Genomic DNA, 17,308 nt, shown 5'->3' with positions numbered 1-17,308 from the left:
CCTGGGTGGCTCAGTCGTTAAGTGTCTGCCTTCGGCTCGGGTGATGATCTCGGGGTCCGGGATCGAGCCCCACATCGGGCTCCCTGCTCAGCGGGAGGCCTGCTTCTCCCTCTCCCTCTGCCTGCCGCTCCCCCTGCTTGTGCTCTCCCTCTCTCTCTCTCGTCAAATAAATAAATAAAATCTTTAAAAAAAGAAAGAAAAAAAAAGGGTGCCTGGGTGGCTCAGTTGGCTAAGCGACTGCCTTCGGCTCAGGTCATGATCCTGGAGTCCCGGGATCGAGTCCCGCATCGGGCTCCCGGCTCGGCAGGGAGTCTGCTTCTCCCTCTCACCCTCCCCCCTCTCATGTGCTCACTCGCTCTCATTCTCTCTCTCTCAAATAAATAAATAAAATCTTAAAAAAAAAAAAAAAGAAAGAAAAAATCCTACCGAGTCGTGGGACCCAGATGCTAAGGGAACACGTGTCAAAGCGGGACTCACTGGAGGAGAGTGACTGGCATGACAAGAGTGCTTGCAGCTCTGTCCTGTGGATAACGACGGGTGGGAGGACAAAGGTGTCCCTTTAGCTGTCCAGTGGGCTGTCACGGCCTATCCAAAACACCTTTATACTGGAGGACAGTGAGTGCAGTGTCGCTCAGAACAAGGCGGGACGGCCTCACAGCTAAAACCACGTCACAACAAAATGGTCTGCTTTGGAGAGCAGTTTCTGTTGAAGTCTTAGTCTGCCTGCATGTAGGGCTGCTTTAGAAGGCATGCCACCTGGGACGCGACAGTGTCCTCTCTAGGCCCTGAGATTCTGCAGTGAGCGTTGATTAAGCATCTACTACGTGCCAGGCCCTGGGCCCGCAAAGAACGAGACAGGCATGCCCCACCTGCCCTATAGCAGGGCATGTCACTTTGAGTGTTCCAAGAGGCAGACACCAAGACCCTTCAGATGATTAGGGTGCAAGAGATTTATGGGGAATCGTCAGTGAAGGACAGAGGGAGCAGGCAGGGGGAGCCTCAGGCCATGAGGCAGGTCTGCAGTGTGTGAAAGAAGGAAGGGCGCAAGGGCTGAGTGAGAGGCATCTCAGGCTGATGTGGGGCCCCGAGTGAAGGTTTCCCCTGTGGGAGAGCCACATGTCAGGCAGGAATGAGCTGGCTCCATCAGCCCTGCTATGTTAGTCATTGGTAGAGAGTGGCCCAGAGAAGCATGGCCTCTTCTGCATGCCTCGGGGAGGTTGGGGGGAGGGGAGGCGGCAGCAGGGACGTTGGTCAGTTCTGCTCCCAGAACAGGTTCTCTCTTTTTTTTAAGATTTTATTTATTTATTTGACAGAGACACAGCGAGAGAGGGAGCACAAGCAGGGGGAGTGGGAGAGGGAGAAGCAGGCCTCCCGCTGAGCAGGGAGCTGTATGCGGGGCTCAATCCCAGGACCCGGGATCATGACCCGAGCCGAAGGCAGACGCTTAACGACTGAGCCACCCAGGCGCCCCACACAACAGGTTCTCTTGAAGGAGATCTGAAGGGCGCACTTCAGTGGCTGCCACACAGGGGTTCTAGAAAGCGTTGCCCATCACACCATATCTTCCCAATTTGCTTCCCCAGAATCCTCTCAAGGGCTTCCATGGTCACATGCCAACAGGTGGTAGAGCTGGGATTTCAGCTCAGATCCCTCTGACTTATGAAGTCAATGTTGTGCTGCGTATCTCGGGATCTCTCCTAGCCCCTGAGAGCATCAGGAACACACACCTGCTTGCCTGTTCACGGCTAGCCACGGAGTGTGTGAGCAGCCGTAAGTGACACAATCTAGCCCACAACTTGACCTGTGCTCAGTTCACATTGGGATGGAACCATGATTTGAGCCAAGGTCTGTCTGCTTCTGTGGACAGTCTCCTCTCACTTGTGCTAGACTTCATGAGAACAGGGCCCCAAAGACATAGCCAGAGAAGGAGAACTCCTCCTAAGTATAGTCTTTTGAGAAATACATGGTTTCAGGCTCCCAAACTCAGAGAAGTCAAAGCATAGCCACATTTTTGGTTTTTTTTTCTCCCTCCTTCTGGGAGGACCCACGCCTATTTTGATCATCACTGATTTCCCCTTAAATATTTGTTGAATGAGTGACGAATTATCGGGGGGAGGGGAAATAGCACAGTTGTACAACCAAAACCTTACAATTCACTCCCGATACATCTGCCCACCACAGAGCTCTTACACGGCGTGTCGGCTGCCATCAAGCACATGCGAGACTCCCGAACCCCAGAGCACAGCTGGGGGGCCAGCAGGAAATTGGAGGCCCAGCACTGGCACATTAAGTCAGTGGCTGGACAGCCATGAAATGTGTGTAGAGGTTCCTGTAAAGCCAAGTGGAGGAAGACATGTGGAAAGGCTTGTATATGCACCAGACACAAAATTGCTGTTAAGATTATAAGTCTAGGGCGCCTGGGTGGCTCAGTCGGTTAAGCGACTGCCTTCGGCTCAGGTCATGATCCTGGAGTCCCGGGATCGAGTCCCGCATCGGGCTCCCTGCTCGGCAGGGGGTCTGCTTCTCCCTCTGACCCTCCCCCCTCTCATGTGCTCTCTCTCATTCTCTCTCTCTCAAATAAATAAATAAAAATCTTTAAAAAAAAAAAAAAGATTATAAGTCTATACACCAGATGGCCCACTGTCCGAGTCACATGGCAACTGGGTCATGAGGAAGCTCAGGCTTTTGGAACGCTTAGGAACTGACTGTGTAGGCCACGTTGAGGTTTCCAAGTCACTGAGGGCTCATCCCATAGAAACCACTATTTTGTCCCCCAACCATTGGGGGTGGGGAGAAGGATCGTTCTCAAATATTTTGTTTTCCTGTCTTCTTAAATATGGTAAAGTGGACATAACGTGATTTTTTCTCAACTACTGAGTCTCATCATTATGATTATCTGTTACTATACACACCTTTGCTTCTATATTAATTGGCCTCAATTTGTTGGGCTTTAAATATTGTTTCTGATTCTTCAATTGTATTTGTATGACCGCCCTTTCTGATAACCACCACTCCTCACTGTTGTGGGCGTGCCTGGCTATAACAAGCATGCCTTGCCTTTTCAATTTGGGCATTCTCATATGCTAGAGACTAAGAAACTACATGTTCAAGAATATCTGGCTCGGGCGCCTGGGTGGCTCAGTCGTTAAGCGTCTGCCTTCGGCTCAGGTCATGACCCCAGGGTCCTGGGATCGAGTCCCACATCGGGCTCCCTCCTCGGGGGGAAGCCTGCTTCTCCCTCTCCTGCTCCCACTGCTTGTGTTCCTGCTCTCGCTATCTCTGTCTCTGTCAAATAAATAAATAAAATCTTTAAAAAAAAAAAAAGAATATTTGCCTCATGTGCGAATGAAGAGGCCAGTGGGCTCTGAGAGACTCCCTCTGAACACCCTGATCATGACCATTTTGTCTCTCCAGGGGCTTCTAGTGTTTCTTCCCTGGTTTTCTGTCATGCTCTGAACAGATAAAGTTGTTTGCGAAGTTTCTTCAGCGAAGTTTGGTGCAGCTGTCTATTTAGTTTTATATATATCTCTGTGTTCTGTAGGAGGTCATCTAATCATTTTGTTGTCTACATAGCTTGTAGGATACTATCCTGACATAATATCATAAATAGAACATTTTGTTGGATGTTGTGAAGAATATTATCTATATCATGTGCTTTAGAGTCGACAGAACTGGTTGGAAATCCCAAATTTAATCCCTGAATAGCTTGTGAATTTGTATAAATCTTCCCAAGTCTCTGAGCCACTCTTTTCTCGTCTACAAAATGGGGGCAGTGAATGGCTGTGTCCTGAGTCATGACACTTAGGTGCTTTAATGCAGTGTCTTACCTAACGCAGGGCCTGGAAGCACTTTCTCCCTGAGAGGAAAGCTGTTAAGTCTTTTCTAAGCTATGGAAGATATTGGCACAGAACCTCCTCTCTGCTCCCCGTGGTCTTTGGAGAATGAAATTCATCTCCTCAGAGACCAGCCCTTCCAGAGACAGTTGGACGCTCTCTGTATCAAGGAGCACTTGGCCTCTCTTTCAGAAGAGGGAAAGCCCACATCCATCCCTTACAGCTGAGGCTGACGCTTAGCTTTTCTCTTGGTCTGCAGTGAACAGAGTATCTGCCAAGCCCGGGCTTCCGTGATGGTCTACGATGACACCAGTAAGAAATGGGTACCAATCAAACCTGGCCAGCAGGGATTCAGCCGGATCAACATTTACCACAACACTGCCAGCAACACCTTCAGAGTCGTCGGGGTCAAGCTTCAGGATCAGCAGGTGAGCACTGGAACAACAGGCCAGACCTGGGCCTACCCCCCCACCCCCCCCCACACACACACGTATAGTGAAAAGAGATTAGAAAAAAATAAGGTCAGGATTTGGAGTCGGAAGATCTGGGTTCACATTCTGCCTGCGTGTTCTCATACTCCAAGGTAGGAGACCGTGAGCACGCTATCTTTTCTGAACTTCATTTTTCACATCTGTCTTATAGAGACAGTAATCCACACGCTGTGTGCCTCACTGTGTTATGATCATATTAGAATAAAATAATGGACGGGAAACAGCTGTGAAAATGATACTCCAGGGCTGTGTTAATGTCTCCTTCCGCCTGCACAACTGTAAGTGACATGCTGTGAAGATGTTTGGTTCCTCAGCCCCCAAGTCTTACTTTGGAAAGAATATCGAGATGATCTGGGGGCACCTGGATGGCTCAGTTGGTTGGCATCTGATTCTTGGTTTCTGCCCAGGTTGTGATCTCAGGGTCGTGGGATCAAGCCCCGAGTCAGGCTCCATGCTGGGTGTGGAGTCTGCTTGAGATTCTCTCTCCCTCTCCCGCTGCCCCTTCCACTCATGCACTCTCTCTCGCTCTCTCTGAAATAAATAAATCTTAAAAAAAAAAAAAAATGATTTGAAGAATCTGGGATCATTTCTGTCCCTAAGGGTACCTCCTGGGCAAATCAGACAAGATTGTGAGTGTACCCAGTAAGTCTCTGTGCAAACACAAGTCCAGCTCTGTCAGAAGTAGCCGTGGGCACATAACTAAGAGTAATCTGATGTGACACGGACTGAAAGAGAGACTTGGAGGAAGGGATTGTGTAGCTTCACCACAGTGACTTTGGTTACTACTTCACGGTTCTGCCTCTAGCTCTCAGAGGTCGACAAGGACATTTTTAGCAGTGAAATTAACAGTTCTGCGGTCTCAGCATTTATGAAAAACCCCTCCTGGCATCCTTTGTTGGTCAAGGCCTTGCTAAATTGAGCAGCAGGTTAGCTGCTAACTCTGTAAGAATCAGCACGTTAGCAATTAGAAAACAAAGAACAAAAACTTGGGACTCTATTTTTAGTGTGTTGCCTGTTGAATGGGTTTCTGCTTTGGCCAAAACGGCCCTGTTAAGTTTCGGATTCTTGTAGCTGAAAGGGACAGCCCCGCTTCAGGACCCCCGGTGAAAGGTCCAACCTGGAACTCTTGGTACCTTCAGAGGTATCGCTTCCCCTTGTCAATGAGCCTTACTGGTAGGAAGGTTTCTCTAGAAACCTTCTGGAAGCTGCTTCCCTGTTCTTCCAATGCATTGGTTCTGTCTCTGCCTTTTAGAGGTATGCTGTGCTGTATATTGCAGGATATATATGGGGACAGTTATGGTGACAACCAGAAGCATCCACTCGTTTCCCTAACACCCATGGATGCAGGCCGGCCGGGCAATACCTCCCTGCTACGTGCCTTTGACAGAAGGTCCATGGCCTAGTGCGGCTCCTGGATCACAGTGGGTGTTCCCTGAGTGATTGCTTTTATTGGGACAAGTTTCCCCGCCCTTCGCACCTCATGGTTGCCCTCCAGGGCACACTAGGAAGCCAGCATGGTGTGCTGGAAATGCCACGACACTGGAGAACCAGATTCCCTGCAACCGACATGCGCCGTGTTCTTAGAGGAGCCTCGGCACCTCACTGCCGCCCTTAGCAGAAGCCACACGCCAAAGCTCGGACTGACGGCAGTCCTCAGTGGCCTCCTGGGTAAATTCGGAGGCTGTGTGGACTCTAGTTAACTAAGAGACTCCCAGAGTCTGACAGAGAAGTTACCAGCACAGCCTTCCACTTGGAATTACATGTTCAAGAGACAGGCTCCTAGAGTGTGGTTGAGACTCTTTTCCCCAAATGGATGAGGTGTACATACATACATAGTGACATACGTATGTACATGTATATGTACATACATACATGTGTATACATACATAGCAATATACAAGGGATTCTTAGTAAGCCAAGGTATTAGAGAAAGTGGCAGGAAGCCAGGTCCACAGTAGCTTCTGTGGACCTCGGGAGAAAAGATTGATTTTCACAGATCTATTTTCCAGTCTATATGGACTGCAAGGTCAAACATTTTATGATGTTTTAATGATGATTTGATGTTGACAAGGTTAGGTACTGCCCTGCCGGCCTGCACCCATGGGTGTTAGGTTTATAACCAACTCGGGATATCTTACACATTTAAGGTGCTTTATGGTTTGTGGAACACTTTTCATGTCTACTATTTCAGTCTCCCAGGAACCCCAGAGGATAACAGTATTAGCATTTATCACCCCCATTTTGCTAAATAGGTAGGTGTAAAAGCAAGTGGTCATTTGTGGAGGAAGGGACTAGTACATTGTAGTATCATTAGCTACGGGCTAACCGAAATCTCACATTACAGGTGAAAAAATATGAAAAGATTTTTAGCTTGGAATGAGTTATGGCCACGAAAAACGTTAGTGAGTTTCCAGGCTGAATTAACGGTAGAGGTCCAGAAGAAGCGAGATTATAGTCCTGCTCTGCTGTGCACTGGTCAGACTACACCAAGAACGTTGGGACCGAACACAAGTGCCACAAGCTGGACTCTGTAAGGGGAAGGGCGTCTGGTCTGGTGAGAGGTCTGCCAGCAGCGTCCCCTGTGGAACAGCTGAAGGGGGCACAAGAGATACTTCCTAGGAGAGAAGAAAACTGAAGAGGGCAGGGCCACCATCCTCAAACCTCTGATGGGCTGTGTGGGGAGGAGAAGGCATGCTTTTCTTTGTACCCTTGAGACAGGGCTAGGAATACTGTGTGGACACTATCAGGAGGAAGATAGGAGCTCCATGGGGCGCCTGGGTGGCTCATTCGTTAAGCTTCTGCCTTCGGCTCAGGTCATGATCCCGGAGTCCTGGGATCGAGTCCCACATCGGGCTCTCTGCTCCACGGGAAGCCTGCTTCTCCCTCTCCCACTCCCGCTGCTTCTCCCTCTCCCGCTCCCCCTGCATCTCCCTCTCCCGCTCCCCCTGCTTCTCCCTCTCCCACTCCCCCTGCTTATGTTCCTGCTCTCGCTATGTCTTTCTCTGTCAAATAAATAAATAAATAAATAATCTTTAAAAAAAGGTAGGAGCTCCATGGCCGGAAGCACGTTCTTCCACGCACACTGTTGGAGGGTGGACTGCGTTGCTTTGCAAGCTCACAAGCTAGCTCTAGGCTGCTTGGTAAGAATTTTGGGAAGGACATGCTTTCATTGAAGGGTAGAGATTTGAATGAGATGAGACCTCAGAAGCCTTCACCAACCAGTGGGTTCTAGGGGTTTTTTTGTTGTTTTTTTTTTAAGATTTATTTATTTGAGAGAAAGAGTGAGAGAGCGAGCACAGGGTTAGGGGAAGAGGGAGGAGAAAGAATCTCGAGCAGACTCCCCGCTGAGTGTAGAGCCCAACACGGGGCTTGATCTCATGACCCTGAGACCATGATCTAAGCCAAAATCAAGTGTTGGATGCTCAACCAATTGAGGCACCCAGGCGCCCCAAGGGGTTTTAGATCTAGGTGAATGTGTTGGTCAGGAAGATTGTTTTCCACCATTAAGCTTCTTTTTTTTGTAGGGGGTTCTTGAGTACTTGTACTCAGAGGCCTCAGAGGCATGCTGGACAGTGTTTGGAGTTGCAGAGCCTTTCCTTGAAAGACAGGAAAGGCCCTCTCCTCAGTCCTACACCCCTCCCCCAAACATGGTACCTGTGGGCTCTTGAGCAAAAAAAGAAGGACCTTTTAAAATAAGTTTATCCTGGGGCGCCTGGGTGGCTCAGTCGTTAGGCGTCTGCCTTCGGCTCAGGTCATGATCCCAGGGTCCTGGAATCGAGCCCCACATCAGGCTCCCTGTTCAGCGGGAAACCTGTTTCTCCCTCTCCTATTCCCCCTGCTTGTGTTCCCTCTCTCGCTGTGTCTTTCTCTGTCAAATAAATAAAATCTTTAAAAAATAAACAAATAAATAAAATAAGTTTATCCTGGGGTGCCTGGGTGGCTCAATCGGTTAAGCATCCAACTCTTGATTTCGGCTCAGGTCATGATCTCAGGGTCGTGAGATCAAGCCCCACATCAGGCTCCACGCTGAGGGTGGAGCCTGCTTGGGATTCTCTCTCTCTCCCTCTGGCCCTCCCCTCCCCCCTGCTCACAGACTCTCTCTCTCTCACACACTCTCACTCTAAAATAAAATAAAATACAATAAGCTTATCCTTCAGCAACTGTCCAGATCAGTCCTTCCAAAGCTTGGAGAATTATTTTTAAAATAAAGCTGATAAGGACACAGGCTGAACGTGGGAGAGTGGAAAAAGGCAAACCTTACAAACACCAGGACAACCTACAAACCAGAAGGAGCTGGTGTGAGTATATTAATGTTAAATACAATAGGCTTTAAGACAAGAAGTATTACTAAAGGTAAAGAAGGACGTTTTCAATGATGAAAGAGTCAATTGAAAAGGAAGACCTAACAATCCTAAATTTGTACACATCTAATATCTTCAGATATATAAAGCAAAATTGGACAGCTCTAAAGGCAGAAATAGACAAATCCAGAAGCAGCAGAGTTGGAGGTTCTAATCACCCAAGGTTCATAACCTCCAAGAAACTGATTGAACAAGTAGAAAGAAAGTAAAGAGATAAAAAATTGACCTAATTTACATTTATGGAAACTACAGCCAACAATGGTAGAATATACAGTCTTCTCAAGTATGCACCGAACATTTACTGAAATAGACAATCCGCAGCAGTCGTGACACACTGGAGTCTTCTTTAATCTTGCTTCAAGATCTCTTAGCCATTCTTGATATAATGTGGTTTCCAGACCTCGTTCCATTGAAAACATTTCCTTCCAGCTTGCTCTGGTTTTGTAATGTCCACTAAAAGTGCAGCACCAGAAACGGAAACGCTTGAACACAGAACTGCTATGGTCTTCCTGTGGCAGAAAGGAACAGGGTCTGCTGCCTCCCTCTGGTCTCTACACCACCATGAGTGTGCTCTCCTCTTAAGAGCATTTTAACCCGAGGTCACTATGCTCCTTACCATGCATACATGCCACAAAACCTCCAGCCGTTTTCCTGAGGATCTGGAGCTAAACCTAGAGAACCACCCCAGGAACCTGGGTATAGATGCTGGCCAAAATTTCCTTGTGTCAAGATGTGAAACAATTGCATTTCTTTAGCTGATTCGGCTCGCCTGCTCACTAGCGTGCACTCTCTCTCTCTCCACTATAGGATGACCCAAACCCACCTTTCACCTGGCCAAGACCTAGAAAAAAAGCTGTTCTGGATATTGGCCATATTTGCTGTCCTCTGGCCTTACCCAACAGCGCAGCCGAATGGAGAGTAGAAGAGAGTGGTAAAGCAGAGGTCACGTCTTAGTGCCCAGCCCACTAGCAAGGTGGCTTGGCCACGTCCCTTTGCATCTCTGAATCTTTTCCTGAGCTCCCCTTCCTGACCGGGGCGGGGGTATAGGAGACAGAGCTGTCTCCAGCTTCAGATCCCAGAACCCTGGAACCTCAGAGCCAGAGGAGGTCTGAGCAGTCCTCCTAAACATCTCCTAAAGCAGGTCCTTCCCACCACATTGCCCCCAGGCTCTGGCAGACTCTGTAGGGAGCTCGCCATATCCCTAGCACTCACTGACAGCCTACCGTGTGCTCTCCCAGCGGGCCATGGGGGTGCCGTGCCACAGTCAGGGCGCACTATCCCTGCTTTCCAGGCCAGAAAACTGATGGCTCATAAGTCCTTGAGGTTGGTTCACACGACTCCGAGTAGAATAACCACTCCAGGCCTCCCCCTGCCTTCCCTGAGCCGTACTTACTACGTCTCACCTTGAAGAACTTGGAAGTCCTTCTCTGTCAGATGTCGGAGAGAGTAGCTCCAAGCTCAGGCCGACCTGAAGCAGCTGCCGCGACTGCTTGGGAGCCCCCGAAGCTCTGGGCTTGGCCCTGGTCTACTTTCCCTTTCCCCGCTGGGCCTGGCTTTTTCCTTGCAGACAGTTGAGGTTTGTTGATTGACTTATAATGCTGTGCATTTGTGTGGTACATTAACTTTTCTGACCTATCCTTTTAATTAGTAACCCATTTATTAATGCATCCTAAGTACTAGACACTGTGCACACGGCCATGGGAGGCACAGATAGGGCTAGAAGACTCCTGCCGTTAGGGTCTCCATGCCTAGAAATCTAGATGAGGTACGCATCGCAGTGTGGCCTTCCTGGTAACTCCACTAGGTTGGTAAAGCATTGTTACCCCCATTTTATAATTGGAGAAACTGGGCCCCTAAGAAGTGCCGTGACCGCCTTGGGTGACATGGCTGGGAGGAGGGACCAGCCCCTGGACTCTGGGAACCTGACTCCCAGCTCAGGCCTCTCTTCTGGAGGGCGTGACTGCCGCATTGCTAGTGAGATGAAATAGCTGGTTCTCAAACCCTCACCGTTCTGTAGGTCATATTGAAAAGCTGCCTGGCCGTGCTGTCACCTTCTCCTGACCCCACCCCACCTCCCTGTCCTCTGCTAGCCCCAGGGGACACAGTATCCCTGCCCTGGAGCCGCGCTCTCCAGCTCACTTACTTACCTCGTATTTATTTACACGTATTTCTGTCTCTTTTCCCCTCCAGGTTGTGATCAATTATTCAATCGTGAAAGGACTGAAGTACAATCAGGCAACGCCGACCTTCCACCAGTGGCGAGATGCCCGCCAGGTCTACGGCTTGAACTTTGCAAGTAAGGAAGAGGCGACCACGTTCTCCAATGCCATGCTGTTTGCCCTGAACATCATGAATTCCCAAGAAGGAGGTAAGTGGGGCTTGGTCTCGGCAGAGACCCCTCTCCTTGACCTCCGCCCTCCCCCGGCTCCCTGGTGTCCCAGCCCCACAACCGCGTCGGGCTGATGTTCCGTGGGTTCTCAGAGAGGCCTGCTGCCTGACTCCAGCCTGAAGGGACATATTAACTGTTTGAAGGAAGAGAGAATGGTGTTCACATCTTCTTGCCATTTGTGAGATACAGCTTTGTACTGGTGTGTTCCTGAAGCTAAATATCCTGATATGTTTTACGTGTGTCATCTTCCTTCTGCATTCTAGAATATGTATTTAGCAGAGGTGGGAGGAAATGAGCAACAATTTACTGTTGAATTCAAGCATTCATGTTGTTAATGAACTTTTACTAAATATTTACTGAGTGTAAGAAACTGGCCAGACAGGTAAGAAATGAATAGATGGCGTCCTTCTGCTCAAGACACGCCTGAGTAGATAGATTCGTAAACTGCTAACACCTGGGTCGTGGTGAGTGCTCCAGCCAGGTATGGGTGGACTACTTAGGGAACACAGAGAGGGACATCTGGGCTGCGGTTTGGAAGGGCGAGGAGCTTACAAGGCAGAGGAGGGACAGCAAAGGCATCCAGGCCTGAAAGCCCAGCGTGTGGGGGAGAGTGCCCTACAGTGTTTCTGGGGCCTCGGGCACACACAGGAAAGAAGCTGGACATGAAACTTCACAGCGAAGGGCCCCGAGGACCTAGAAGACCATGGGCAGGCTTGAGACTTGGGGTAGACAGTGGGCCTGCGGGAGGGAGCAGGGCAGGGTGGGGCTAGCAAAAGTTCCTAAGCAAGGCAAAAATGCATGTGACTTTTATTGGAAATTCACAACCTTAGCTTCAGAGGGAACACAGAAGCCTTCCAGGGTCCAGGTGTCTTGACGTCCACGGATACGGTCCTGCGCTTTGCTAGAGGTCTTCACCTTGGTAGAGCTAGTAGAGAACAGGGTTTACGTTTGAGTCCTGGTTCTGCCACACTCTGGCTGAGGATCCTTTGGACGAGTTACTTCATTTCCGGGGCTTCAGTTGTCTTACCTGTCCGATGGCAGTGATAGAGGGTGGCTTTTAAGTTTCATTGGGCAGAGTGTACAATACTTAGCAGGCTGCCCGGCACACAGCAGTCACCCGGTGTTGGCACTTGTCCGTAGTGTCACTCTCAGGGTGGGACGTGGGGGATGCGGTACTTAGAGGGAGATGGCTTTTATAGGCCTGTTGGGCCTGATAGATGGCAGCTTTGGGACCCAATGTGAACTCTAGGAGAATTTTTCTAAGTAAATAAAGGACACGTTTTGAGTATGCTCCCCATGGGTCAGGTCACACACAGCACGGGGGCTTGTGTTCTCCCCACCTCAGCAAGGCTCCACGGTTTGTGGGAGACTTGGGACACATGGTGGGGAAGCTGCCCGAGCACAGCTGTGTTGAGTGACAGGAGCATGTTTATTAAACTGTTTTCTACCCAAGAGCCTTGTACTTCCTGGTGAAGTGAACGGGGTTTAAGGTTTCTGATCTGAACCACCTCGCCTGCCCCAGGATGTGAGAGCTCAGCTTTATTTGATCTGCAGAGGTGGACACATTGAGGGTCAAAAACAAAGTTTTAATTTAATCAGACAACTAACCCTTGCGAAGCAACTGCTCATTAAATAAAAACTACTAGTTGCTTTATTAAATTTACTATAGTCACAGGGATATTAGCTAATACAACCCTCATTTCCAAACGAGAAACCTGTGATCTTTATGAGGAAGTCACTCGCCCAGGCAGCTAGGAACTCCGACCTCCTCTGCCTCCTTTGGGCTGGATGGATGCCCTTGCTGGGGTAAGGGTGGGCCCACCGTGTGAGGGAGGCCTCACTGGCAGCTCGCACCGTGAGTAGCAGGGGCCTGTCCCAGTTCATTGGCCGAGGCCCCATCTCCTGCTTCTGCAGGTATGACCTTTGGTGGAAGGAGATCCAGGCCCGCTGAGCGAGTTTTGCTTTTCCTTCACCTGAGGTGTGACCTACTGGCTGTGCAGCAGCTGGGGGTGTGCGGCTCAACGAGCTTTTATACGTGTATATGCCAGCACCCCCCCCGCAGGTCCCCAGAGAGACCATAGCCCTCCCACCTGTCCCCCCAGGACAGGGGGACGCCAGCTCTGAGACGACAGAGCAGTTCTGCCTGTGTTTGAACTTCCTTGTGTGTATACTTCCTACGGTGTGCACTTTGTACCCAGTCTCTCTCCCTCAGCATTGTGTTTGCGGGAGTCACCCGGGGAAGGGTTCACCTCTCTCGCTGGCTGCCTGGGACTGCCGTGTGCCCCTGCATGGTGAGGCTGTGCCACGTGGACCCACCCACCTCTGTCCACCGGCCACTGCAGAAGGCCCCATGCTGCCAGATCACTGTGGTGTTTTCTAGTGAATGCCCTCTGTGTCGGGGAATCCCAGCCTACCCGCCCTTGGTGGGAGGCAGTTGGCTGTAGCATAAAAAGCATTTGTTGGGGGGCAGCTAGATCTTATATTAAGTCTTTGTTCTGCCACCTGTGGCCCTGGGATAATAGACCCAACTTCCCAGGGTTGTTACGAAGATTCATTTTGAGATGTTGATAAAGCACTTAGCATCTGGTGCCTGGTATGTGATAGGAGCGCAAATAATATTGGTTCTTTGGCTTTTGTTCTTGTTAAACGTGGTCATTTTCTGTAAGCTTCAGTTTCCTTCCTGGTAACATAGGATTATCGGTCCCACTGCAGAGCTGCGGAGAGGACTCAAGGGCCCAGTCGGTGCTCTCCTGCAGCTCCTCCCGCCCCTCGCTGGCAGGCCTCACCCCCTGGCAGGCCTCTGGGCTTGTGCCTTCTAAGACTCGGTGTCTCCTCACGTTGAGTCCTGCTGGGCATTTCCCACCTCCACCTCCGCGCGTGGGGGCCCCTCTGGGGTCTTTAGAGCCTGGCAGATACCAGATGCCTACATACAAACCTGAAAGTCACCCGTCAGAGCAAACCGTGGATGCCGAGCACTGTGTAGCGAATGGTCTTCACGCCCCCTCCTCTCCCCTGACTCTCCCCACAGCCCTGCTAGAGGAGGGCCCAGATGACGTCTAGGTTAGCAAGCTGAGGTTCAGGGAGGAAGATGACTTCCCTGTGATTCCACCCCAGAACTGTGCTCACTCAGCAGTCTGCACTGTCCGTGTGCTGAACACCGGCAGAGAGCCACGAGCCTGTGCTCCTTCTTTGTTCCTTCCTGCCTCTCTCCACCTCGTGGGGCTCACTGTCGGCCAGGATTCTCAAAGGTATTCTAGAGAAAGAATGGGCACAACACAGTCCTATTTGTGCTGCCTCATGCCTACGTGGAAGTGATGGTCAGGCACAGGACCCTTGGAAGAGCTGCTTACTGACATCGTTCCTTGTAGCCACAAAATCCATTTTTCTTCAGCAGCGCCTTACAGAGACTCATTCGTCAACTTCAGGCCCCAACCCAGAGAGCCTAAAGTCCATTTAGCAAGTAAAATAAATAAATAAAGTAATCGCCCGGGAGCTCGGTGGTTTCAGTTCCCTGGGTGGAGGACAGGGGTGCAAAGCCAGCTTAGGGTTCTCTTGGGGACCCGCCATCTCTGGGTTCAGGGATGATCCCAGTGGCCGGGGGCAATCACTGGGTTATTGGGGCTTTTTCTGCAGGAACTGACGTGTGGAGGTGCTTTTGGGGGGTGGGAGGAGGTGGCTGTCTTAGGAGCACTACCTCCGTGTAGCCCCCGTCGGGGAAATGTTGGGTTCCTCCTCGCTGTGGTCACCGCTGTCCATGCAGGCTGCTGGCCCCTGCTTTTCACCGAGCTTGGCTCGCACACTGTAAGGCTCAGCTTTTCTGGGGTTCTGGATGCTGCGTCACGGGGTGTGATGGCCAAGGATGTTGCCTGTGCTAAGGTAGGAACTCAGAGTGAGGCTTCTTTGGCCTGGTTGGATGACACAGAGTAATAACAATAGTATCTATACTTTCTCTTAAAAGCCTGGGCACTTTGTTTTTTACCAGGCTACCTCTGCCACATGCCCCTTCCCTGCCCTTCTCAAGGAGCGGTCCACACTAATCAAACAGCCTCGGCGGGGGGCGGTGAGGGCCACAGAAAGACCTTGTCTGGCTAAGGAAGTACTTCCTTACACTCTAAAGTGCTTATAATTTGGCTTCTGTCCCCAGGAGATAATTACACAGCTAATGTTACACACATTCATGTGGACGGGGAGGCGGGGGCACGGGAGATTAAGAAAGGGAGCGTGTCTGCCAGAACCTAGCGGTGGAACTGAGACACAAATTTCGGGCTTCTGGCTAGATATCCGGTGTTTTTTCTACAACTCCGTCTCAGGAGGTCATAGAGGAAGGCCAGCTGTGGTCTCCTCGCTTTGGGGATCGCAGGGGCTTGGGCTGGGCGGCGAGCACAGCTCACGGCACATTACAGCAGCTCACAGGATGGCCGGAGACTCGGGCTTCTGTGTCCTGGGTCCACATCATCACAACCGCTGGGTCACTGACGTCAGCTGCAGAAAGCATTTCCCTAGACTTGCTCTGGGTTCTGTTTTTAGTGGGAACACACCACCACCTGGGTAATGCCAGTTACCGGGCGGGGGGGGAGGAATGTTTACAGGCTGCACTTGGACACCCCAGCTTGGCTCGGCTTTCCTCCCCCTGCAGCGTATTCTCGGCAGATACCAGTTCACAGTTCAGTAGCCTTCTAAATGCAACAGCTTCTACATGCTTCTCTGTGAGCCTGCTTCCAACCCACCATGTAACCTTAAACATGGACCTCTCTGTGGGCCTCAGTTTCCCCATCTGGGGAACGAGGGCTACAGACTTGAGCAGATCTCTGTAAATCCTAGCAGTTTTGTGCGCAGTGTCGGGCAGGAGGGAGTTCTCGTTCACCGACCATGTCGCTGTGACCCTTGCTGGGAGCAGGCAAGAGCCCTGTGCGGAAACCAGAGTGGAGGGATGCCCTCTTCACCTCTTGCAGGGCCCCTCCGCATCCGGGGTCCCTGAGTAAGTCGGTGCTTGGTTATCATGGAAAAGAGAAAATACAGACAAGCAAACAAAAGTGGCCTGTAATCCCACAACCCAGAGATGAGTGCTGTTGACACTCATATACATCCTTCCAGAACTTTTTGTGTTCATATGTGAGTGAATAGCTGTTCATCGGAAATAATCTGTACCTACTGTCCGTAACCCTTTCACACTTAGCACTAGGCTATGAATGTCTTTCCATGCCAAGACAGTCAGATCTTCACACCGTCTGAGTGGCCAGAGTATCACATTTGGGTGCCATAAGACGATGCGCCATGATGTCGCCAGTCTTCTGCTTTTAAACCTAAAAGCTGTCCCCATTTTTCACTGTTACGTTCATGTAATGGAGGACCTTCTTGTACATTTACGTGAGTATTTGTATCCTTGCTGTGTGTCATACAGGTGCATCCTTGCACACTTGTCCAGTTACTTCTTGGGCATATTTCTGAGTCAAACAATATACACATTTTTAAAGCTTTGATCTGTTTTGCCAAAATGCCTCCCAGAATGAGTGTACTAGTTGATACCCTCCCTGGCACGCATGGCAGTCGCCCTCTGCCCCAGCCTTCGCCAGCACTGGGCATTCACACTCTTGCTAATCCTAGTAAGCACAAGGCAAGGGAAAACGTATCCTTCCAGTTTGTGCTTTTGTTTGCTAGTATGGGTGAACATTTCGCAGACGTTAATTGGCAATTTCATTTTTCCGTTATTTGCAGCAGTGGATGTACTAGATGCAGGACAGCGTGGTCGAGCGTGGGCTTCCCGCACCTTTAGTCACACCTGCGTGACTTCCCACTCCCAAAGTGTGTGCATCCTCAAAGGACAACGGGATCTTGTATTTGCTTGGGCAGATGAGTGGAGGCAGTCTGGCGTCATGTGGTGGGAATCAGGCATGGGGTAGATCATAAATGCACCTTGCCCGGCAGGCCCCTGTGAAGTCGGGTCTGCGTTGTGTGTGTTTTAGGCATTGTTACTGTTCCTCGTGTCTGCACAGCCGCAGAAGAAAATCCTCTCTTGCACTGTCTTTTATTCCCTGGACCTCTGCTTCCACTGGAGGAACTTGTTCAAGTTCAGTATCTAGAGTCGTGGTGGTAGGTTGCAGAGAGATTCCTTCGCTGTTCCTTCATCTGGCTTCTTAAAGGAGGGAAGGGTGATCTCAGAGTTAGAAGACCTAGATTCTCCCAGAAGTGCAGATGGCAGGTGGGGTGGCTTCCCAGTTAGCACTGGCCCCCCTC

General features: G+C 50.3%; 1 protein-coding gene across 1 annotated transcript in view; it reads left to right on the top strand.

The window, feature by feature from the left end:
- Positions 1–17,308, top strand: part of EVL (Enah/Vasp-like) — a 74,303-nt gene that overhangs the window by 14,623 nt on the left and 42,372 nt on the right. Inside the window, exons 2-3 of the mRNA XM_034992889.1 lie at positions 4,093–4,261; positions 10,876–11,053. Of these exons, the coding sequence (XP_034848780.1) occupies positions 4,093–4,261; positions 10,876–11,053 (347 nt within the window). The remainder of the gene's footprint in view (positions 1–4,092; positions 4,262–10,875; positions 11,054–17,308) is intronic.

The sequence above is a fragment of the Mirounga leonina genome, unplaced genomic scaffold (genome assembly GCF_011800145.1).
Source record: "Mirounga leonina isolate KUSES-001 unplaced genomic scaffold, KU_Mleo_1.0 Mir_82, whole genome shotgun sequence".
NCBI lineage: Eukaryota > Metazoa > Chordata > Mammalia > Carnivora > Phocidae > Mirounga > Mirounga leonina.
This window is presented reverse-complemented; position numbering and strand designations above follow the sequence as displayed.